At 33.8% G+C, this 24,845-nt stretch overlaps 1 protein-coding gene and 1 pseudogene across 33 annotated transcripts in view; both read left to right on the top strand.

Moving 5' to 3' along the window:
- GPHN (gephyrin) overlaps positions 1-24,845 on the top strand; it is a 431,232-nt gene that overhangs the window by 299,270 nt on the left and 107,117 nt on the right. For 20 of the 33 annotated variants that reach the window (XM_074327333.2, XM_019733606.3, XM_019733607.3 and 17 more), the window contains one exon: positions 16,634-16,676. In XM_074327333.2, coding sequence (XP_074183434.1) covers positions 16,634-16,676 — 43 coding nt within the window. Of the gene's footprint in view, positions 1-14,829; positions 14,893-16,633; positions 16,677-24,845 lie in introns of all 33 variants that reach the window. The other 13 variants (XM_074327330.2, XM_074327331.2, XM_074327334.2 and 10 more) reach the window with 1 other exon arrangement.
- On the top strand, positions 17,285-17,444 carry LOC141570962 (U4 spliceosomal RNA; annotated as a pseudogene).

Raw genomic sequence — 24,845 nt, forward strand, 5'->3', positions numbered from 1 at the left:
TATTCTGGGGACCCAGACTCATGTTTAGTTTTTAGTGAGATATTTTATATCCAGGAGTAAGTATCAATGCATTGGATGATAAATTGAAATCACATATAGCCTTTGAAATATACGTGCTTGCACCTTTTATGAATCTACCTTTTAAAGTGCTTTTGACTTAATATTCATGTGACTTGTTACTACAGAAAGCGAAGAATTATGAAACACAGTTTAAGATTATTATATAAAATATTATTCTATAATACAACAGCTAGCTGTGTATTATACATAGGAAAACTAATATTGAATGTATGTCCTGGAATTGAGAGGGGAGAAAAAGTAGTTCTGTTGACACCCAAATGTTTTGCATTTTAAGGGGTGAAAAAAGAATGAAAGACAGAGGAGGGAGGGGAGAAAAGAGAAGGGAGGAAAAAGGAATCAAGCCCTGGTTTTTCATTTTGGTTTCTGCTTCAGTATTTAAAGAATGCATCACTTACCCTGAATTTCTCCTATTAAATAGTTGCAGAGCATAAGCAGCAACTTATGGAACAAGGGCAAATTCAGTAAGACCTTAAAGATATTTTTGGATTCGTATTCCATGAAACCCTGAGTGGAATTCAGATTTATATGGACTTTTATAGCCATAGTTTTCAATTATATTAACAATTTTCCTTGTGCTATTTCTAAGTCTGCCTTAGGATAAGAAGAGTCTATTTTTGAAATTTTGTCCGTGCCATTCTGCACTCAGTATTGCCTAGAGTCATAAAAATGGGGCTTGCTGGGTTTTTGTTTTGGTTTTGCTTTTTTTTCCTTTGGCAACTTGCTGCTATACCAGCACTCAGCAATTAAATCTGATTGTTTGGGCTGCCATACCTAACTGTTCTTGTTGAGAAGCATGGCATGAACTAATGTGTGGCTCTTTGAGAAGACTGCTGTGTGTATCTGCACTGAAAGAAAAATTCCTATAGCAATCTAGCCCTTTGAACTTAGTATGGAAGCTGCAGAAATCAGTGATGAGCTCTGTACTGTGCCTGACAGAGAAGGGAATTCCCAGGAATAAAAGTGGAAACAGACACAACTGGTCTTCTGCAATCAGATGCTAAATTAGTCGCTGGTACTTCTCTGTTGTGCAGGTAGGCATCCCATCAAAGAGTGCACATCAGTGGGAGAGTAGGAAAGAGAAAAAAGGAGGTCATCAAGACCTGAAAGAGGTTGTACGAGGAAATGTTGAATCAATCTTCAATTTCAAATATTTGACACAGAGTCTGAGGTAGTTTGGGTCAAATTAAGACGGATTTTAATTGCCTTATCATCAAATTTCACAGCCTACTCATACAACTTCAAATATATCAAACATGACATATCAAACTCCTTCATATCATGACCGTTCCAAACTGTTTTTTAAACAAACTTTACAATTGCCTTCAATATTTTAAATGTTTATGAGACGCATTGGTTTAAAGAGCAAGTGATCAGTACCCTTCATTAGTTCCACTAAGCAATCATCTTGTTTCATGTATGCATTTTTTGTTTACTAGAAAATAAATTAAACTAGATGCTGTTTACCAAGTGAAAAAAAATCTTCCTTTTTCCTTCCACATTACAGCTTCATCTTGAAAAGCTAGGAAGAAAGTGAATGGTCCTGAAATTGGGTGTTTAATCTTTATATTCCTACATTATTAATTTCAGATCAGGGATGATATTGGTGTTTTTATGGTCTGCCATGAGTTTTGAAAGTTGAAGTAAAAAGTGTAAAGAGGAAAATAATCTGTAAGAATCCCCATTCTGTTATTTATTACCTCATGTACATTCACCTACTTTCTTACTGCAGTTCCCTATAGTTCACTCTTTTTGCACTTCTTTTCCCTTTCCTTGTGTGTGTATGTGTTTTTTAAATAGAAACAACCTGTCTTCGTTATCTCTACCTGTTTCTTATTTGCCTTTCCCTCTTCAATGAATAAAAATTCAACCCATCTCAGCCAATGAGTAAGAATATGAACCTTAATAATTGTTAAAATGACTATGTGAATCTCAGTTTGCTTTTTAAAGAAACAAAATGGGATGAGCATAGCTTATGTAGTGTTTAAATATGGCAACTAAGCAATATACTGTGCCTACATTCTAGCCCAACTAGCTCACAGGAATATGGGAGAGATAATCTGGATGAAAGTAACATAAATGAATTAAGTATAACATTTCTACCTGTAAAATTTTTAAGTCGTATGGTGACCCTGTGAAAAGACTGTTTATAAATATGTACCTTTTCCATCTTAGTTGAGTTAAAACTTAATGCTAATGAGTCCAGGGTTACAGATTTGTAAAACCAGTTAGCTTCACAGCTATTCTATGATTATAGACTATAAAACAATCCTAAATATTATTGTGGATATGTATGCAGGGCAAGGACTGAGAAAGGATGTGTTGATGGTTCAAAAGAAATCTGTCAACAATTAAGATTGATTTGAACAAATAATATAATGGTTACTCTATATTATACTAAAAGGTTTGAGTTTTACAATTTTTTTTAAAAAATCAAATGTCTCATTTTCAACAGCAGTTTCTGTTCTTTCATTTTCAGTAGCATTTGTCTTGTTTTTCACATATTCAGTGACAAATATGGATAAGCAAGAAAAAAATTACCTTTGAAGTCTCCCATATTAATTGCTATTAGCATTTAATAGAAATAAATAATAAGGATGGTGAATTGAAGAAAAGAGGAGAAAGTAGAGAATTCTATAGACAATGTAAATAAAGAATTAAGAAGCATATATAGAAGGAAGAATTATCTTTAAAGAATTCCCTATGTGGAAAAATTTTAACAACAACTAGTATGTAAGAGATTTAAGAGTTGGAAATCTCTGGTGGATGAGCTTCTGCCGTTTGACCTGATTGTATTCCTCATGTAACAACTGAGCGGTGTAAGGCACAGCAAAGCTACCTGAAACAACCCTGGGAAGAGTAGAGGGGGTAAATTGGTTAATGGTAAGACTGTCAAGGACAGTGGTTACAATTTAACAGCATTCTCAGTTCAATATATACTTAGCCAAGGAAATAAATAATGAAAAATATATGCTTTGAAAACATTGGGGGTGTGTTTGTTCTTAAAATACACAGGGCAAAAGAGTATCCAGATGTTCCCAAATTTTAAATTCAAGAAATCTTAAGAGTTTATAGGTATTGGCAGCCTCATTTAAATGTCCTTTGATGAATCAGTTCCCTTTTTTCTTTTTTTTTATAGTTCTCATTTTTTAATGAAGTATTTCAAATATATAGCAAAGAATAAATAATATAACAAACACCCATACACTGACCACCTAGATTTAACAAATATTAATGTTTTATTGTAATCTCTTTTGATATTTTAACATATTTTTAATAATTAAAGTTATGACAAAGCTCAAGTTCTCTTTGTTTAAAATATCTTATATAAGACTAATGCATTATATGATAGAAAATTAGAAATATATTTTTTCAACATGTATGGCATAGTTTGACCCTGCATTTGAATGGTACCATATTTCTCAGGATCCATTTTGCTTTTATGACTTCCTGATATATTTCTACTCATATTTATTTGTTGAATAACATTTGTTCAGTAGCATGATTTTACTCATTTTTGGTATGTACTAGTGGAGATAGAATACACACACAAATGGCACGATATGGGTATATGTGCGATATATACCCATAAATAAATATACATATTTATTTAAATATATTTTATATCACACACACACAGATTGATCATTTTCCAGTTTGTTGTGCTAAAACAGAAATAAAATCAACTTAGCAGAAGTAGGCAACGTATCTCAAAAACTGCTCTTACTGACCCCCACCAAGCCACAGTGCCATAGGTCAAAACTAGAAATACATAGGAAATCAAAAGGAACACAACAGAAATCCAAAAGAAACAAAAAGTATTAACACTGAACCAAAACACTCCCTTGCATAATGAATAACATCGTTCTGTTCTAAATGAAGCTTAATGTATTTTGGACATCGGTATCGAAGAGTGCTAAGAATAGAAATTCTTTATAACAGCTTTCACTAGTTTCATGATTATTATATCCCATGTGATGCGTTTTTCTGTACACTTTGAAAATGCCTCAATACTTCCAGTTTAGTACAGATCCACAGTCTGGAGAATCCTAATAAGTATAGTAGCTATAGAGGGTTAATAGCAATATGGTATCATAAGAGCTTTTATGCAGAAATGTATAGTAAAACTTCAATAAACAAAAAATGCTATCTGAAACTATCTTACTGATTTACCTATTAGTTTAAAGTGCTTATTATCTATCTGCTCCTATTAGAATGTAAGCTGCAAGGTAGCAAGTTTCCTGTCCATCTTGTTCATGTTTTACCCCGTGTACCTAGATCAGAGCCTGGCACTGGGTAGGTGCTCAAGAGTATTTATTCAGTAAATGTGTGACGTAATTATCCTGACTCTTGTACATGTAGCAACTAATGCTTAAAAAGTTAAATAATTTAGTCAAGGTCATGTAGCTAACATAACTTTCTGCTTTTTGTCTGCTTAAAGAAGGATTTGTTGCATGCACAAGTCTCTAGCTTTAGCAGGTCAAATTAGAACGTGTGCCTGGACCTACAGCTGTAGGGCTGTAGGGCTTACGTTAAAAAATGTACACACATCTAAAATAACCTTACCTATCTTCATCCTAAAAATGAGTTATGTGAATGTGAACTTACACTGATAGGAGGGAACAGAACAGTAATGTAGATGGAACAAATGCATATTTTTCAATGTAATTAAAGTGCGCTGAAACAACTCAAATTATCTATAAACCTAAATTTAACAATGTTGTTAGAATAAATGTCCCTTCTAATTCAGACTTTTTCTTACACGTTTATTTAGCTTTTTCTTTAAAAAACAAAAAATCTAAAATGAAACTTCATCCATAAAATATGATGCCTAACTACGTAGTAGTCCATGGTCACTGTATTTCGCTTATATATAACATTACATTGCATTTATTTGATTTTAATAGGTTGTTCTTGGGAATTTTTCATGATTGAATCTTGACAACATACTGTTTATATTCACACTGAGTTTTCATTGGACTTCAGTGAAAAAGAAAACTACAAAATTTTGTTTTGTATTAATCCTTGGAAATTATGTTTTAAGTCAAATTTTGAATAGAAACAGTGTATATTTGATATAAATTTTTTTCCATTTTTCTCAATATGGTAAGCTACTATTTTAATATTACAGTCAAAACAGAAACTACAGTCAATTTGAAAGTGAGTACAGTAGGTATTTCATACAATCTTAGAAATTGAAGGTATACACTAGGGGACAAACACACTCAAAAATAAACTAGTATTCAATTAACAGACATAAATTTTATTAATAGGTGCTCCTAGGCCATAAAGTTCTCAGGTAAAATTGTGAAAGTCTTTGAAACAGACAAAAAATACTGACTTTCTTGTCCAGGGCAACCCTTTGAGTCATCTCTTTTCATTGTCTGCGCTGTTGTATAACACTAAGTTGTAACATGTTAATAGTAATGCAAATGATCCTAATGCATGGAAATGCACATTGCATCCAATTGGAGAAGCAATTGATTTTTGCTCAACTGATCTGAAAATTCATTTCATTATTCCTGATGGTTCATGTATGTATGTTTTCCTAACTCTTTTTTGAACCAATTAGAACCTTTTCCTAGTTCTTTCATTAATTAACAATTTTGATAAAATAATCTTTGACACATTCATTTTACATTTGTATGAGAGTCGTGAGTTTACCTTTTTTAAAAAACATTAACTTTTACCACAGTTATCCCTTCTTTGAAAGCTGAAAGTTCAATTTTAATGGCAATAGATTTCCTCCCTTCCCATTTGATTTAGCTCGAACATCTAAAACTTGAGACTACAGAGAATATGGAGAGGATATATATAATATAAACGAGAGTCTAATAATAATATCAAGCTATATCTGTTAACTGTTTACTTGGTTAGATCATGAGAGGCTTCAATAACAACATGATATGTACCACAAATGGATTGTAATATAAAGCCTCAGAAAACTGAGCTCTTACTGCCAGACCACAAAGGAACTTCCTAAACGTTTTTAAATCATTGCTACTTTACTAGTACAGTATAGAAATGTCTTTCCTTTATGTATAAATCTTCCATGTGCCTTATGAATGCTACTTAAGCATTTAGAGAAATAAGTCACAACTCTTAAACCAATACTGCAATATACTTGCCTTTGGTTTAGAAAGGAAAACAATGCAGCCATACTTTTACTTGGCATATTATATTCAGTAGAAGCACTAGTTGTTTATTTGTTTTGTAATGAATAAATAAGTGATATGATATGACACTTAATGTATAGGAGAGGAAAATAATTTTCCATCTGCCTTTTTGAGTTCTTACCTGAGACCCCCTGTGATAAAAGATTGATAAGGGAAAAAACAAACATGTTAAAAGTTTATTAACATGTATACCTCATGTGTACTTGGGAGATACCCAGGGAAAATGCATAACTTCCCGAGATAGCCTAAACTGCCAACTTAAATGCCATTCAGCTAAAGACAAAAGAAAGGTGGGAGAGGTTACCAGGAAAAGCACAGTAAACAAGAGTAAGATTTGTTATGTAGATTTAAATCAGTGCCTATTCCATCGATAAAATTCTCTTGTGATTTTAAGTCTTCCTGCTCTTCCAGGTACAGAGGAAGATACTCTCATAAATGGAGGTTTGTTTTATAAACATAAATTTTTCTAACAAAAGGGTAACTTCTACTCTTTTTTCAGAGCTTCTCCTGTTTCTCCAAATAATCTTGAGATACATTTTGGGGTGGCATATTCTGCTACCCTTCAATAAAAACCAAGGAGAATATTAAATCTACTTAGAAACTCAGTATTTCAAAACTCACGTTTAATGAAAACCAATGTGACTTTCTTCTAAAAGTGCCCAAAAAACGGTAACAATTACAAATGCTCAATAATTCAGATTTTCATATTCTTGATTGTATCTGTCTCTTAATCTCTATTTCATAAAATTTATCAGTGTTTTTTAAAACTTTCTTCACAAATACTTACCTAATCTAATCTAAACTAATCTTACTAATGAGAACTGTTAAAATCATAAAAGAAATTACTGTAGTCAACATTCTTTATTACAGGTCCAGAATATCATTCAAACAAAAGAATGATTGTAGTAACAACAAGAAACATACTATTGGCTAATACCCATTCACTGTTCACCATGGGCGGGGTATTCTTCTAAGCAAGTACTTGACAAATATTATCTTATTTTCTTCACAACAACCTTATGAGATAGGTATTGCTATTATTCTCGTTTTATTCATAAGAAAACAAAGGTATAAAGAGATTGTGACTTATTCAGTGTTGTACAGCTAATAATGATAGAACCAAGATTCAAATTCAGGCAATCTGGCTCAAGTGCTACTGCCCAAACTGCCTTTCATTACATCAGTTTTCCTTCACTCCTACATCCAAATGCCTATTCCAAGTGATTCTCAATGCTAAGAGAAATAGTCAACAGCAAAACAGCAATGAAAGTTAGTAGTCTGATTACGAATGCGATGGTTAGGTTAGAAAGAAAGGGTCATCTGCTAGTGTACAGAGAAATGAATTTGGAAGTTAAGAGTGCTAAATTCTGTTCTATTGGGAAGAAAAAAATTAACTTCTACCCTTCAAAGTTCTTTGGCTGGTCCAATAATTAAATTGACATAAGACAGATTAATAGGAGAAAAACAAATTTTTAATTTTGTACATATAGGAATCCCATAAAAATATGAAACCAAACCGTAATGAGACCCAACAGCAAGTCAAGTGGTTGAGGCTTATATGCCACGAGCTAAGGAATGGGATAGGGGCCTGAGGCTTCAGAGTGGGGAAGGTAATTCATGGGACAATAAAAAGAGCAGGTATTTGGTAATTAGATGTTTGCCCTGCCATAGAGATAAATCATTCTTATGAAAGTTATCTCTGGTAATAACACTCTCCCTGAGTCAGGCCTCCCTGTCTAAATTTAGGTATTTAAGGTAGAGATAAAAGTTTTTCTTGAGTCTTCTGGGTCTCGATTGTCTCAGCTCAAAATAATCCACAAAACAAAGCAGAACACTTTGGGGTGGCATGTTCTGCTCCTCTTCACTACTTTACTGTGTGATCTAAAGCCAGTAACAATCCCGGCTTTTCATCTCTAGAATAGAGATAAATTTCTCTGTAAAATAATCAGTCATCAGAAGATTGGGAAATGGTGTCATGAATAATCCGAAATCCCTAATAGTCAAAAGATATTTTATTTAGCTTTGTTATATATATATAATTAGGTAGTGCATTTTCCTCATATTTATGATCAACATTAAAATTCTCAGAACAAAAATCAACTCAAAAATGTTGGTGCCAAGGGGACACAAGCTTGGGGATTACAAATTTTGTAGACGCCCTTGAGAGTGACTCAATTTATAAGTAAAGCTTATATAGGAAATACATTAAGAATATTCATCATTGATGTTCGAATTCATATTACCTTGAGTCATGGTAATAACCAGTTCTATTCTTAGGTATCTTCTATTTATTATACTATTCGCTTTAGAAATAAGGAACTCACAAGTTACCTATAAAACAGCATAAATAGGCCTTTGATTTACAATACTAATTATTATAATTCACTTCACCAGCTATGTAACATAACCTGTTAGATTTCTAGCTTTTTTAGAAGAGGTCAATACTGGGGGATAAAAGAATTCTTCACATTTACCCAGGACTTAAGAAAGCTCAGTGGAATTTAAGACAATAATAATTTATATAACAGTGGAACAACATTTAAGAATAGTCCTCTGGAAAAGATTTATAAAATTGTACTGCTTTTAAATATTGTCTGTGTGCTTGCAAAAGTTTATGTTGTACATAGATAATAGCATTGTTGCTCTCTATGTGTGATGAACATACGATCAAGAGTTCAGAGAATAATTAGTTATGGGTGTGTGTGTGTGTGTGTGTGTGTGTGTGTGTGTGTGTAAGTTCACCTTTGGTTAGAGAGTTTTCAATGTGATGATTGTTAAACAATTATTCCTTTTAATTTATTCAATGGGAAAAGAGCAAGTGAAGCAGAATTTTTTTTTTTTTTAAGTCTGAGGTCTTTATAACTTTTTGATAACCATGTTCTTTTTTTCTTTCTTAGATGGTCTATTAAATGGGCAATTGGTTAACTCAATAACCAATTGTATATAATTTTCTCAAAAAAAGAAGGACTTCTTTTACATATGATTTGATGAAGGGCAAATGAGGTGGAAAAGGTTTCTTAGAGCCACAAAATCCTAGACATAAAAGGAAGTTTGGAATTTATCTAGTTCAGTTTTTTTAACCTTTTTTTCCCCATGGACCCATTTGGGAATCTGGCAAAGCCTACACTCTTCTTTTCAGAAAAATATTTTTAAATATATGAATAAAATATGTAGGATTACAGAGTAAATTGATTAAATTGAAATAATTATCAAAATATGTGCAAAAACAAATCATATACTGCTTTTTAAATTCATTAAATAACAAAATCTAACAGCAAGTCAGACTACTGTAATTTGAAATCTTTGTGAATGTGACAGTGTTTTAAGATATTCATAATAATTTGAAGCAATATGTTCTGCTAATCTTGCTGTGGCTTGTCACCTAATCTCATAGTGAAAGGAAATACTAAAATTTATTTGGGTTGGTGAATATAAAAAGGATAATTTTTTTTTCTCCATTCCAGTACATGGACCCCCGACTTTTTATCCACAGATTCTCCCAAGGGGTGCATCAACCTCAGTTGAAATCCCTGGAAACATCCTCATTTTGCAGATGAGGAAACTGAAGTCCCATAGAAATGAGATAAATTGACTAAAACCATGCAACACAGAATTAGATTAATCCTTGCAGAGGTAACCTCAGACCTTAACTCAGCCTTTTTCTGAAGCTTTAGTTTAGAAATTGACAAGTATATTGTCACTGATTCCTGGCATGATCTGGAGCAAATTCTTTATTCTCGCTGTGCTCAGATTCTACCTATATAAAATGTAGGTGACTTAAAATCTACATGAGGATAATAATAATGACTTAGATTTGTATTGTTCTCTTTCATTTTCTATAGTTTTCACTTTCATATACATTATCCTACTTAATTTTCCCCATTTTTATGGATAAGGAAATTAAAACTTTCAGATGTTGAATGTCATGTCTAAGACCACACAGCTAGGAAAAGGAAAACCAATATTAGAAACCATTCCACTGGACATTGCCTTTATCATGCTGCCTTTCATGTCATAAATAAACCAAAACTCTCAGTTCTTCAGTTGAATGTGTATTGTGAAATAATAAATCTAATTAAACACTAATGAGTTGTTATTAGGCTCAGATGAGCAAAATACTTGTATCTTAATTTATCCAGACAAAATGATGAATAAATGGAACTATGGAAGAGAGCTTTCCTAGACTAATTATCCATTTTTGCTATAAAAAGTGAGGAAAGAAATAGAATTTAAGAGTCTGAGATTGTAGAGCTGTTGGCTTAATGTTGTTTAAATCAAACCTTTCCTTCTGTTTCTGGGTGGGCTACAGAGGCAAATAATCTGAGTAAATGCCAATGAGGTTCTTTTTCTCCTCTTAAGTTTTATTTTTATGAGTAAATGGTATTCAGTAATGTTTGTTCTTTCATAGATTACTCCTTAATAATTTTAGTAAGGTAGAATAATTGAAGTGAAAAGGGCCATGTTGCTTCAAAAATCTCTATTATCTTTGTCATTCTAGTGACCTGACCATATGAGATATAGAAGATCCTTTTCTCTTAGAAAATAAGGGACCTTCTTAACCTGACTTTAAACCTTTGGTATAGAATAACCTTTATTGGATTCCAAATGTCACTATTTGATTAACCTTAAGTAGTATTAATAGTAATGTATTTTCCAAACTTTTAAGATCATTCTGTAGGGTACCCAGATATTTCTTAACTATAAGCCACGTACTTTTCATATTATGTCTCTTAATAGTTACAGACTCAAATAAGTAAAAATTAGTTCAATATAAATTGAAAAACTGTAATTACTACAAAATAAACATTCAGATTTAGCAAATGTTTACTCTGTACTCTGTATGAAGCACTATGTTTGACATAGTAAAAAATATAAAGAGAATTAAAGTCATTGTCCTTTTCCTCCAAGAACCTCCAGTATATTTGGGGACCTGCACCAATAATTGGAATATAAGTAACTATGATGACTCTTATAATGGAAGTTCAGATAAGAGGCCTTAAGAATTTAGGTAACCCTAAAACCAGATTGTGGTGATGATTATACTGCCATATAAATTTATTGGAAGTCATAAAATTATATACCTAAAATGAGTGAATTTTATGGTACTTACATTATATTTCAAAAAGACTGTTAAAAGAATTTAGGGAGAGACGAAATTATTTCTGATTAAGGAACTTGGGGGTATTTTTTGCACCTGGTACAATTTAACCTGGATCTTAAAGGACAAGTAGTATTTGGAGCAGAAAATAAGCAACAGGGTATTCCAGAGAGAGGAAAGAGCTTGCCTAAGGCCTAAAAGCTCAAGAGTACAAGGAATATTCTAGAGGAGCTAGTTCAGACTTTGCTCCATGCCTTAGATTATATTGTTTGCATTCTCACAAGTACATATAGCCATATGGCTATGACATTTACAAAAAGTTTTGGTAAATCCCTATTGAAAAACATAACTATGCATGGATTTTTTTTTTTCTTTCTTTGAGTCAAAAATAAGAATTTGCCTCCATTTTTGAGCTCGTGAGGAAGTTACAATGAGAGTATGTGTAATTACAGAATTATTTCACAACTGTTAGTGGCTCCACTGATCATAACAACTGCTAACATTTGTTTCCACATTTATAGCTAAAATCACTGATACTTGATTGTCTCCTTATTGCCCCATAGTTTTTGTTTTCCCCGTGAAGGCACCAAGATTACATGAGGGCCTAGAGCCTAAATTAATAAAGACATATTAACAGAAAGGTCAAGATACTCTGGCCTGCTAAGAGTAGGATGAGGGAGAGAAAATGATAATAAAAGTAAATGATTTTTGAACAGTTAAAAATCTGCTAACTAACTTGTATGCCACACATGACTCAAAACTCATCTCATACAAAAAATAAAATAGACTGAGTTAACTACCATCATCAATTATAGGAAAGCAAATTTGAAATTTTTTCTACTGAGCTGATATGACCCTATTATTGGCAGGAACAGCCCATGTTTTATTGATAGTAGAGAAAAGTACATATGAAAGTTACTAACAGTTTCAAAATAGGTAGCCTTTTTTGTTGTTTGCTTTTTAAAATATAAAAAGAATAAAATTTAAATTAGGTGTTTCCAAACCATTGCCATAGAATTTCTCAGATTACATAAGTAAGCAGATATACAGAAGCTTAATTATTTTCTAAGTTTAAATGTGACTGCTGGCTAAAAGTCATGCTAAAAATAGAAAGAGAGGGCTTTCTTAATGCCCATCAAAGATGACTTCTTTTGTTCTTGACTTTAACCCCATTTTACCAACTGCTCAGAATTTTTCAAATCATATTATGTTGATTTATTCCAAATGTTTACAAGGAAAAAAAATACAGATTAGCCTGGTGAGCAGCAAAATAAAGGCAGTTTTTATGAAACCTGAGTTGTGTTAACATGCAATCAAATGTAATCTTCATTTTAATATTTATATTGTTATGAACCTATTCTTAACGTGGGTTTTATTTTATTTGTATCTCTCTTCCTTCACTTCTGTGAAATGCAGAAGGGAAAAGATGTTTGTTATTCACACATTTGTACCCCACTAACTGGTGTTACACATCTGGCTTCCACTGGAGAGCCCCTGACATCGCAGGGAACGGTGATCAAAATTCTACACTCTAGCTTCAAGCTGGGGGCTCGTAGCTACTGCAGCATTGAAGAGGGTCTTTTCCTGGCTTCTTTAAAATAAGCATGGTGATGGGATGGTTTAAGGGAAGAACACCTCTCAAATCACATGACCACTGCTACGCTTGTGTGTGTCCTGCTTTCTTCATAACAGCTTGGCACTACATTCTTTCCCTGTATCTCAGTGGGCTTGTGTGTGTATGAGTGGGATGGGGGATGGGGGGGCGCTAGTTGTCGATGGATGGTTATACATTATGCATGCATCTTTCAATGTTAGAGTGATGTGCCTTCCCTTATGTGTCACAAATATGGTCACAGATGAAATCTTCTGTGTTCCTGAGAGACTGGGCCGTCTCTCTCTTATTGGTGTGAGATTCATGTGTTTTAATGTTTACACCCTCAATTGTTCTTCATGTTGCATTAAACACAAGTTGAAATGTTCTCCCATAAGAGTTAGCTTTTCATGTTGGGCTGAAAAACTCTTCATTTCTGTGTAGCAATTCATGTTATTATAACCTATGGCTTTCAATTGTACCTCCCATAATGAAGAGCTGACTTTAAACACTGTGCTATTCTTGTTATGACCTAAGCATAAGGTAAGTCACTTCTCTAACTGTATCTAAAGATTGTGGTTGTTTGTTAAAATTTTCTCAGCTTTGTTTAAAGCATTTTTGCTTTTTCCCTTATCATTATGTGCTCGCCCCCTTTTGTTTTCTGTTTCATGGCTTTAAGATTTGTTAATAAACAATGTGATTCTTCTACAAAAATTATATTACACATGTAAAAACATGTTGCAACAGATTAAATGAATTATTTGATGTCTGAAACATTCTTGATTAGTAAATGAATGTCTATATTTTCAATAAGTCTCTTGTATATTTCATTTTCTCCATTGACTTTAATATCCTGTTTGTACACATTATTTTAGTTTTGATTCCAGTTGAAAGAGGAATTGTCAACACCATAAAGTCAGATTTGATTGTAGTAAAATATCATAATCCAATAGAATAAAGGAATAGATAATTCAGTACCATACCTTTCAGTTGTAGTCCCTGACAAATTTGGTATTAGGCCAAAATCTTGGTTTTTATTTTGTGTTTCAGACTTTCCTTTTATTTATTTTTTTTCCCACTGAGTAAAAAGCCAGGGTAAGACAAAGAAAAAAACAACATAAAACTTGAGACAGACCCTTGTTTCCTTCTTTACAGTTCATATGTGTAAGAACAACAACAATAGTTGTTTTCAACTTTATTCTTTCAGGTAAATTCCACTGCATTGTGAGTTAGGTAAAAATCTTCATACTGGGATTTTATAAAATGAAGTAAATATTATGACCAGTTCATGGTGCAAGAGAGTGGGGCATCCTCTATATGCGTAAATATTTTTTAATTTTTAAAATTATTTTCCTCACTTTTTTAACATGTATATTGAAGGCCACTAAAGAAGTTTATGTAATTATTGATTTTAAAAGTGATTTCCCTCAAAGCTACGGCAAATAGCCAATGTGATATATAAATGCGAAAACATTGGTTATACTGCTGTTGGCAATTTGTGAACCTAAATATTCAGAGTCAGGGAGTTGAATTGTTCTCATTATCCATTATTTCTCTTCCAGAACTGTTTGAAATATATAGTTCTAAATTGAGGTGCCACAAAGCAAAACTTGGGTTTCTTTATTAAATTATGCTATGAATGAATTTTTTGTTAATTCTTTAAGCCACCTCTGGAAGGGAGAGGGTGTTCTTTTATTGTTGTTTTTGTTTTTTGTTGTTGTTGTTGTTTGTTGTTGTTGTTATTCTTGGTAAAGACAGCTAGTTCTTCATCACCATTTCCATTTAGTCATTATACAAATCTGTTGAAACATTTGATGAGACATTTTGAACTACTCATCTAAACTGCTGTGTTCATTATAAATCTCTTCTTTCTATCCACACACTAGCTCCACTCTAGATTGGAAGGGCTTAAAGATGAACTCTGGAGGAATAGAGGCTACGACTTAAGAGTAACTATTACTGATCAAAGGAGCTGCTTTCCATTCGCAAACATTGCTTTGCGCTATGGGTTTGGACTCCTTCTGTTTCTACATCTTGTTGAAGACTTTCTTGACTTCCATTTGACTTCTTTGAACTCTGTTTTTGTCTTTCAACATTTTCCCTTTTCTTTTTCTTCTGTCTCCCAGATTTTTCTCTCTCTTTAGCTTTTTCTTGTGTTCTTTGAATCGCTTTTCAAAATGTAGTTTATCTCTTTATTAAGCTTGTCTATTAATTTGTCTACTGGTGTTTTTTTCTTTTCTCCTTTAAGGCTGTAGTGGTTTAGTTATACTTATTTTCATTCCATGGTATGCCAACTTGCTTGTTTATCTTGCAGCAAGTTCATTAGTCATCCTTACCCTCTTGGTATGAATTTTCAATAAGGAATAGCAGAATATTCTGCATTTACATATTGTCCCCTTCTATAAACCCATACTTTCTTTTCTATCTACTAGATTTACCCCCTCAAATCCCTGTCTCTTCCTTTTCTTTTCCTCACTCTAGTGTCTTCCTCCCTGTTTTGTTTTCTTTAAGTAGTCATTAATTTCTTTCCCATTTGGTCCAGAATTGTTCCTTAATAAAACTTCTGAGTAAAGGAATATAAGAATACTATCTTCCAGATTAGCTGCTTCATTCTAGTATTTTTAAAACTAATTAAACAATCTGGGCCAAAAGAGAATAAATAACTTTAACATCTGGAATTATTTCTCCCTTCTTTTCTTTTTTTTTTGGCGTGTGTGTGTGTGTGTGTGTGTGTGTGTGTGTGTTGCGTGTATGTTTGTGATTTTTCTATTATTGTTTTTTCTTTAAACATTAACAATTGTTTTTTTCAGGGAAGGACAACCATAACCCACCCTAAGTTGCAACATTCCTTTCATAAGTTGTTTCATTACAATAGTAGATTGTGTTAAGCGATAGAAATTAATTTGTTGTGTATATATCCATTTGGGGCAAGCTACTGTGGAATGGGAAGAAGAGGTGTAGAGTTTAAATAGTTTCCTCTGAAATTAACAAGTGATAATGTCATCTAATATAGCCCTTGAATTCAACAGTTTTGCAACATTTTAAAGAATGTTCCACCCTAACCTAAAATATTTGAATTAAAGCATGAGGGTTTCTGATTGGTAAACTATATATATACACCTAAGAACTGGTAAATAAATGTGTTCAAATTCATTGGTTTTCAACAGAAGCATCTTTCATAACCAATATTAATAAAAAAGGCCATTAGAATCACATGTAAGTATTGCATATGAGGATTTTTCCTCTCATTAACATATATAACCAAAAATGACTACAATAGAATATTTGATTGTAACTTTATTAGTTGAACTGCATTATTAGTCTAGTCAAGAGATATACATAGTGTCTTAAGATTAAGGAGCTGTATTCACAACTGAATAGGTAGTAACTTGAATTTATTTCCATATACTAATTTCAAATACACATCAATAAAAAAATTGCCTTTGATTTTACCTATGTCACATAATATTACACTCCCAATTTTTTTCTAGAAGTGAGTGATTTAAAGTAAGGAAAGGATAATAAAAAAAAACATATGGAACAAATGTCACATTATAATGACATGTTAGGATATCTGAGATATATAAAGCCTTGCTCCTAGACCTCAGGAGCTTGCCCAATAAGTATGCATACATATATGGCTATCTATGTTATAAGCCCTAAATTACTGAGCTTATGCTTTCTCTGCAGGTCCAGTCCAGGTGCAGCAGCAAGGAGAACATTCTCAGAGCCAGTAAGTATATCATTATTTCAGTGGACTACTGATTTAGAACTTGTAGTTCAACAGGAAAGAGAGCTGAAAATGACATTTTGGTGAAAGGATGAAGAAGGTAATAGGGAAAGTTAATATCAAGAATATGAATACTAGGGCTTTTACCTTTTAAAATTATTGGTACCACTAAAATAAAATAAAACTTATTTTATTTTAAAAATTATATTAATGGATGTTTCCCTTATTGGAATTGTTTTTGCAAGCTAACAGCAAGCTAAAACTTTGATAGCACTCCTACTCCTCTGTGAGTCTACGATGAGAACTCTCTTTAACTGCCCCACTGCCAAAAAATTATTTGAAAACAGACAAACTGAAAATAATAATATAAATCCACTAAAGGAATCTAACTAAAAGGAAGTGACTTCCAAGAGGCTGCACCATCATTATTTTGTGAATGTGAAGTCCTGACAGATCTTACTTTACAGGCAGCTTGTTTTAGAACATAGTGCCCTGAACCAAGGATGAAGAACCCTTAATTTTATTTTTTGTTTGATTACTAATAATATTAACTTGGGAGTCATTTAACTTTATGTATCATTCATTTTTCTGTCTTATGAAAAGGAACTATTAGCTTTGTGCAGTGGCAGTATCATAGCCAATGAGGTTTATCTGAGGCGCGATTATTGCTAATTGAAAAGGAACTATAATTAGCTTTTCCTTACCTGTATCCTTGAAATGATGTGACATTGAAGGTTGTGCCTTAAAAGCTTTGGGATCCTATGAGAAAAGTGCTGTATAAATGCTAATTATTTTAATATTGCTCTCGTTCACTTAATATTAATGATGTCATCCTTTCCTCTTCCTAATCTTTATCAAGAGAAGAAGTACAAGTGGATCATACTGAAATGGGTCTGTTGCATATTTATACCACTGGGAGTTTTAGTAAATGAGATTTTTAAAAATATTTCCAGTAGACTGTCAATATTATTTAACAATCAAAAAATAATTGGAGAATTTCAAATAGGTAAAAATTCATCTTTCATTTTATTTTTTTAATGTACATTTTTCCCATTTCTGTGTTGTAAATCGGTTACCTTAGCCTGAAACCCTTGAGTTGATAGGCAAGCACACTGCAGTTGTTTGCCCAGGACCTTTGTATTAGAGTTATACAAAAATGTATGCAAACAGCCATGTTTAGCCTGTATACTTTTGAGAGTTTCCATAACATTTGGCAGACATGTGAATCTGAGGGAAGCTCTTCAATTGTAAGAGATGTAAAGTCCTATAATCCCTTACTAAGACCTAATGTTCAGAAACCTAAGAGTCAAGGGAATGATGGTTGAATATTCACTAAAATAAAATAATAGAGATAAATGAACTTTAAAAATTACATTTTATGATGATTACTGTATGATTTCCATTTATTGTTGATCCTGAGATGATGATGGATAACTGATAGAGATTATGATAATTAGGAACAAGATTAGTTTATTATGGAGAACAGACTTCTGTTTCACCTCTCTCATGGATCTTTCTGTTGTTAGGACTGTCTTTCAATTTAGCTATGCTCTTACTGGCTTGTTGACTATTAATCACTTTGGCTGGACATCATGATGGTCCAGGATTTTATGATCATGTTTTCTTAGAATGAAATAGTCATGTAGATGGTCCATATAGCCATTTAGATCCAGGTAGAGAACCCATCTAACATCATAGCCTCATAGTTCTGTGACTTGAGTAGTTTAAGATCTTTCATCTCAACACCACGTTAGTAACTCATACTCATGCCTATAGCCACACCCAGAACTCTTTCATCACCACATCTGAACTTCTTAATATCAATATCTCTTCCCTTATTTAGTCAACTTTTTATCTCACTTTTTTTCTTCCTTTGTTATGTACTACTATATTGCAGTCATATAGACCCTATTAGCAGCTCCCCATCTCTCAATGCTATGTCCTGCCTCTATTCCTTTGAACCCTTTCCCCCGCTGCATGAAATACTCATTCCCCTTATTTTCCTACAAAATTCTTATCTTTCGAGACTCAGTACAAGTGTGATTTCCTCTGTGATGCCTTCTTCCCAAGCAAGGTGACTAATCCTTCTTATGTACTCCTACCGTTCCTTCTACTTGAATCATTTTTTCATTTATTTACTGAATTAACTATCCTCATAGAAAACATTTCTAAAATGGAGGCAACATAAAACTATACAGGTATGCCTCGTTTTATTGTGTTGTACAGATACTGTGTTATTTATAGACTGAAGGCTTATAGTAAGTGTCCTGCATTGAGCACGTCTACTGGTGCATTACAACAGTATTTGCTCACTTTATGTCTTTGTGTCACATTTTGGTAATTCTCGCAATATTTCAAACTTTTTCATTATTATTATATTTATTATAGTGATCTGTGATCAGTGATATTTGATGTTACTGTTGTAATTGTTTTGGGGTGCCACAAACCACATGCATATAAGACAGCAAACTTAATTGATTAATATGTGTGTGTACTGATTACTCCACCGACTCGCCATTCCCCTATCTCTCTCCCTCTTCTTGGGCTTCCCCATTCCTTGAGACACAAAAATATTGAAATTAGGCCAACATGGCCTCTAAACGTTCCAGTAAAAGGAAGAGTCACACATCTCTCACTTTAAATGAAATGCTAGAAATGATTCAGCTTATGAGGAAGGCATGTCGAAAGCTGAGACAGGATGAAAGCTAGGCCTCTTGAGCCAAATCGTTAGCCAAGTTGTGAAGGCAAAGGAAAAGTTTTTGAAGGAGTTTAAAAGTGCTATTCCAGTGAATACATGAATGATAAGAAAGCAAAACAGCCTTATCACTGATGTGGAGAAAGTTATAGTGATCTGGAAAGAAGATCAAACCAACTACCACATTCCCTTGAGCCAAAGCTTAATTCAGAGCAAGGCCCTAACTCTCCTCAATTCACCAAGGCTGATAGATGTGAGGAAGCTGCAGAAGAAAAGTTTGAAGCTTGCAAAGGTTGGTTCATGAGGTTTAAGGAAAGAAGCTTGTCTCCATCACATAAAAGTGTATGCTGAAGCAGCAAGTGCTCATGTAGAAGTCGCAGCAAGTTATCCAGATGAACTAGCTAAGATAATTAATGAAGATGGCTACATTAAACAACAGATTTTCAATGTAGACAAACAACCTTCTATTTGAAGAAGGTGCCATCTAGCATTTTCACTACTAGAGAGGAGAAGTCAATGCCTGGATTCAAAGCTTAAAAGGACAGGCTGCCTTTCTTATTAGTGGCCAGTGTAGCTGGTGACTTTAAGTTGAAACCAATGCTCCTATACCATTTCAAAACTCCTAGTGCCCTTAAGAATTATGTTAAATCTACTCTGCCTGTGCTCTATAAATGGAACAACAAAGCCTAGATGACAGCATATGTGTTTACAACATGGTTTACTGAATATTTTAAGTCTCTTGTTGAGAAACTACTGCTCAGAAAGAAAGATTCCTTTCAAAATAGTACAGCTCATTGACAATGTACCTGGTCACCCAAGAGCTCTTAAGGTTGTTTTCATGCCTGCTAGCACAACATTCATTCTGCAGTCCATGAGTCAAGGAGTAATTTCAACTTCAAATCTTACTAGTTAAGAAATACATTTCATAAGGCTATAGCGGCCATACATAGTGATTCTTCTGATGTGTCTCGGAAAAGTAAATTGAAAACCTTTTGGAAAGGATTCACCATTATATGCCATTAAGATCATTCATGATAAGGGGTCAAAATACCAGGAGTTTGGAGGAAGTTGAGTCTAACCTTTGAGGGGTTGAAGGGGTTGAAGACTCCAGTGGAGGAAGTAAGTTCAGATGTGATGGAAATAGCAAGAGAACTAGAATTAGAAGTGGAGCCTGAAGATGTGACAGAATTGCTACAGTGGCATAATAAACCTGGACAGATAAGGAACTGTTTCCTGTGGATGAGCAAAGAAAGTGGTTTCTTCGATGGAATATACTTCTGGTGAAAATGCTGTGAAGATTGTTCAAATGACAAGAAAGGATTTAAAATGCTATATTAAAAAAATAAAGGAAAATACTACACTTAGTTGATAAAGCTGTTGCGGGGTTTGAAAGGATTGACTCAAATTTTGATAGAAATTCTGTGGATACAATGCTATTAAATAACACCACATTCTGCAGAGAAATCATTCATGAAAGGAAGAGTCACTAAATATGGCAAACTCCACTTTTGTCTGATTTTAAGAAATTGCCACAGCCACCCCAACCTCCGCCAACCCCCACCCTGATCAGTCAGCAGCCATCAACATCAAGATAAGACCCTCCAGCAGCAAAAAGATTATGGCTCGCTAAAGGTTCATATGATGGTTAGCATTTTTTAGCAATAACGTATTTTTTTAATTAAGCTATGTACAGTTTTTGAGGAAAAATGCTATTGCACACTTAATAGACTACAGTGTAGTGTAAACATAAATTTTATATGCACTAGGAAACCAGAAAATTTGTGTGACTCCCTTTATTGTGATGTTTATCTCAGATATGCCTGTAATCATCTTCTATTTTAGAATGTATAAAAATGTGTCAGTGGATCCCAGAGAAAAAAGAAGAGAGCTTGTCTAGAATTATCCAAGGAAGAGTTAACCTTTGTAACTTTGTCCGTGTAAGAGATAACTTTTCTTTGTCTCCTCAAAAAATATCATCAAAACAACCTATTGCTAATAAACCCGAGTTTATTCTTAATGATGGTAAGGGAGAATGCCACTTCAACCAAATCTTAGTCTCAGAGTCAGAGACTCAGGAAGGCAAGAATAAACTCAGGATATTTATAAAATCTTGAAGTTTGATTTAAAGAAGATCTTTTAATGTGGGAGCTTGATTAGAATTAAAGAAGGATCATGATATGATCACTTAGGAATTATGGACACAGCAAGGCAAGGGGTTCTGAGAGTCTTAGTGTGTAAACTGTCTTTTGATACTTTCTATTTAAGAACTTTCTGTAATGAGCAATAAAGTTGTTTACAACTTTTATCTTCCAGGGAAGAGTTTTCTGGAATAATAAGGTTATATTGATAAAGATAGTGGAATAGTAATGTTATGCTAATGAAAGCCTTATATTGATCAAAATAGTGGAATAGTAATGTTATGCTAATGAAGACAGTAAGCTGTGTAGTTACAGATGGTTTCAGGTATCATGGTTCCCCTTGTGGTCAGTACTCAGCCTGAGCTGAAAGATAGACCAGTAATATCTAAGGATGTGATCAATTAATCCAGACCTTCACCCCTACTTAGTGAATGACAATAGTGTATCAACTATCTAGGGAAGTTTCTTCAACCTTCATACTCATAAGTCAAATTTTTCTGTTTATTGTTGTTGGATGATCATTTACTGAACCATTTGATGAGACAGTGGCTGTACAATAAATAGCATTTAGAACTGTGGAGATCTCACCTGAACCCTGTTGCACAAATGTGAGGAGGATTGTTATCACGTTTATAGTCCTTTTCTCAGCAAGGAACCAAGAGTGTCCAAAATTAGGTAATAACAACTATATAACTAGAAACTGGACAACCTAGAAGAAATGGAAAAGTTCTTAGAAACATACAACTTACCAAGACTGAATCAGGAAGAAAGAAAAACTGTGAACAGACCAATTACTAGTAAGGAGATTGAATGAGTTATCAAAAGTCTCCCAACAGGGACGGCCGGATGGCTCACCTGGTTAGATCGTGAGTTCTGAACAACAGGGTTGCCAGTTTAATTGCCACATGGGCCAGTGAGCTGAGCCTTTCACAACTAGATTGAAGACAACGAGCTACTGCTGAACTGTCAGAGGGGTGGCCGGAAGTCTCAGCAGGTTAGAGCATGAGCTCTCAGCTCTCAACAAAATGGTTGCTGGTTCAATTCCCACATGAGATGGTGGGCTGTGCCCCCTGCGACTAAAGATTGAAAATGGCAACTGGACTTGGAACTGAGCTGCACTCTCCACTACTAAATTGAAGGACAATGACTTGGAGCTGGCGGGCCCTGGAGAAACACACTGTGCCCCAATATTCCCCAATAAAATCTTTTTAAAAATCAATCTTCCAAAAGGAAAAATGAGGACCAGATGGTTTCAATGGTGAATTTCACCGAACACTTAAATAAGACTTAACACCAGTTCTTTTCAAAACCTTCCAAAAAACTGAAGAGAAGGGAACACTCCCAAACTCATTTTACCAGGCCAGCCTTACCCTGATACCAAAGCCAGAAAAGGACACTATGAGGAAAGAAAACTACAGGCCAATATCCCTGATGAATATGGATGTAAAAAGTTCAGTAAAATACTAGCAAATTGATTTTAGTAGCACATTACAATGATTATGCACCATGATCGAGTGGAATTTATCCCTGGGGTACAAGGATGGTTCAGTATACACAAGTAAATAAATGTGATGCATCACATTAATAGAATGAGAGAAAAAATTATATGATCATCTCAATAGACATAGAAAAAGCATTTGACAAAGTTTAACATCTGTTCATGATTTAAAAAAAAAATTCTTAATAATTAGGCATAGAAGGAATATACCTCAACATAATAAAGACAAGATATAGCAAGCCAACAGCTAACATTATACTGGAGGCCACTGAAAATAATGGAGAGCAGGGTGGTTTGCAGAGGCAGCACTTGAGATCTTGAAGTAGAGAGAGTGTAAGAGATTATGGGCTCCTGAAAAAGAAACCAGCAAACCTCTGGTTAGAAATTACACATGGAAATTACACATGGAAGTTACATCACCCAAAAAAGGTTTCATAGGCTCCCGAACCTCCAGCTAGGCTGACTGGTGACAGTCTTCTCCTATGTGAAACCAGTCCATAAAGACTGGGAGATACAGCTATTTTTCCAAATGCACAAATTCAGCAAACAAATTACAAGACACATGAAGAAACAGAGAAACATAGCCCAATCAAATGAACAAATTAATCTCCAGAAACAAACCCCAAATAAGCAGAAATCTACAAATTTCTTCACAAAGAATTCAAAGTAATTTTCTTGAAGCTAAATTTTCAATGGGAGAACAAAGATAGAAAACTATCAGAAAAACAATGCATGATCAAAATGAGAATATCAACATAGAGATAGAAACTATAAAAGAAGAGAACCAAACAGAAATTTTGGGACTAAATACTACAATCACTGAATGGAAAACTTTACTAGAAACATTCAAGCAGAAGCAAGAACTTGAAAAAAGATAATTTGAAATTATCAAGTTAAAGGAACAAAAAAAACAAACAAAAATATGAAGCCAAGTGAAGAAAGCCAAAGGGACTTATAGGACAATATCAAACAAGCCAATATATTTATCATGAGAGTCCCAGGAGAGGAGAGAGACAAAGAAATAAAGAGCTTATTTGAAGAAATAATGGCAGAAAACATCCCAAATCTGAGGGAATCAGGTAGGAAATCCTGTCATATGCTACAGCATGAATGAACTTTGAGATGTTGTGCTAAATGAAATGAGCCAGTCACAAAAAGGCAAATACTACATGATTTGACTTATCTGAGGTATCTAAAGTAATCAAACTCATAGAAACAGAAAATAAAATGGCGGTTGCCAGAAGCTGGAGGGAGGAGTAAAATGGGGCATTATTGTTCCACAGGGATAGACTTTCAGTTACACAAGATGAAAAATTTCTAGAGATCTGTTGTACAATAGTGTGCATATAGTTAACAAAATTGTACTGTATGCCTATAAATTGTTGAGACGGTAAAAAAGGAAATGTATATTATTAGATTTATCAGCTGCTTATTAACGACTAGTAAATATAGTCCTTCTTTCCCAAACTCTAGATTCCCCTTGCTGTTACATACTGGACTCTCCCCTTGATGTCTTCCTGGCTTCTCACATTTTCCTCATCAGAAACCAAATTTAGTACCCTTACCTCCATGCTCTTTCTGTAATGCTCCCTAATTAATGACACTCACACCTACACTATTTACCAAACTTGAAATCTCACCATAATATTTACCTTCTCTTTCCCAAAGCACAGTCATTGAACCCTTTTTTATGGCTCTTCAAATATCCCTTTTCCAATTCCTATTGTATCAGTTCAGGCCTTCTTTATCTTTCACCCTTAAGACTGTAGTAGCATACTAACTGCTCTATCTGCAGTCTCTCTTCCTTCCAATCTGCCATCAGCCAAGTATTACATCTTTAA

The sequence above is a fragment of the Rhinolophus sinicus genome, chromosome 3 (assembly GCF_057876585.1).
Source record: "Rhinolophus sinicus isolate RSI-liver-muscle chromosome 3, RSI-T2T, whole genome shotgun sequence".
Lineage (NCBI taxonomy): Eukaryota > Metazoa > Chordata > Mammalia > Chiroptera > Rhinolophidae > Rhinolophus > Rhinolophus sinicus.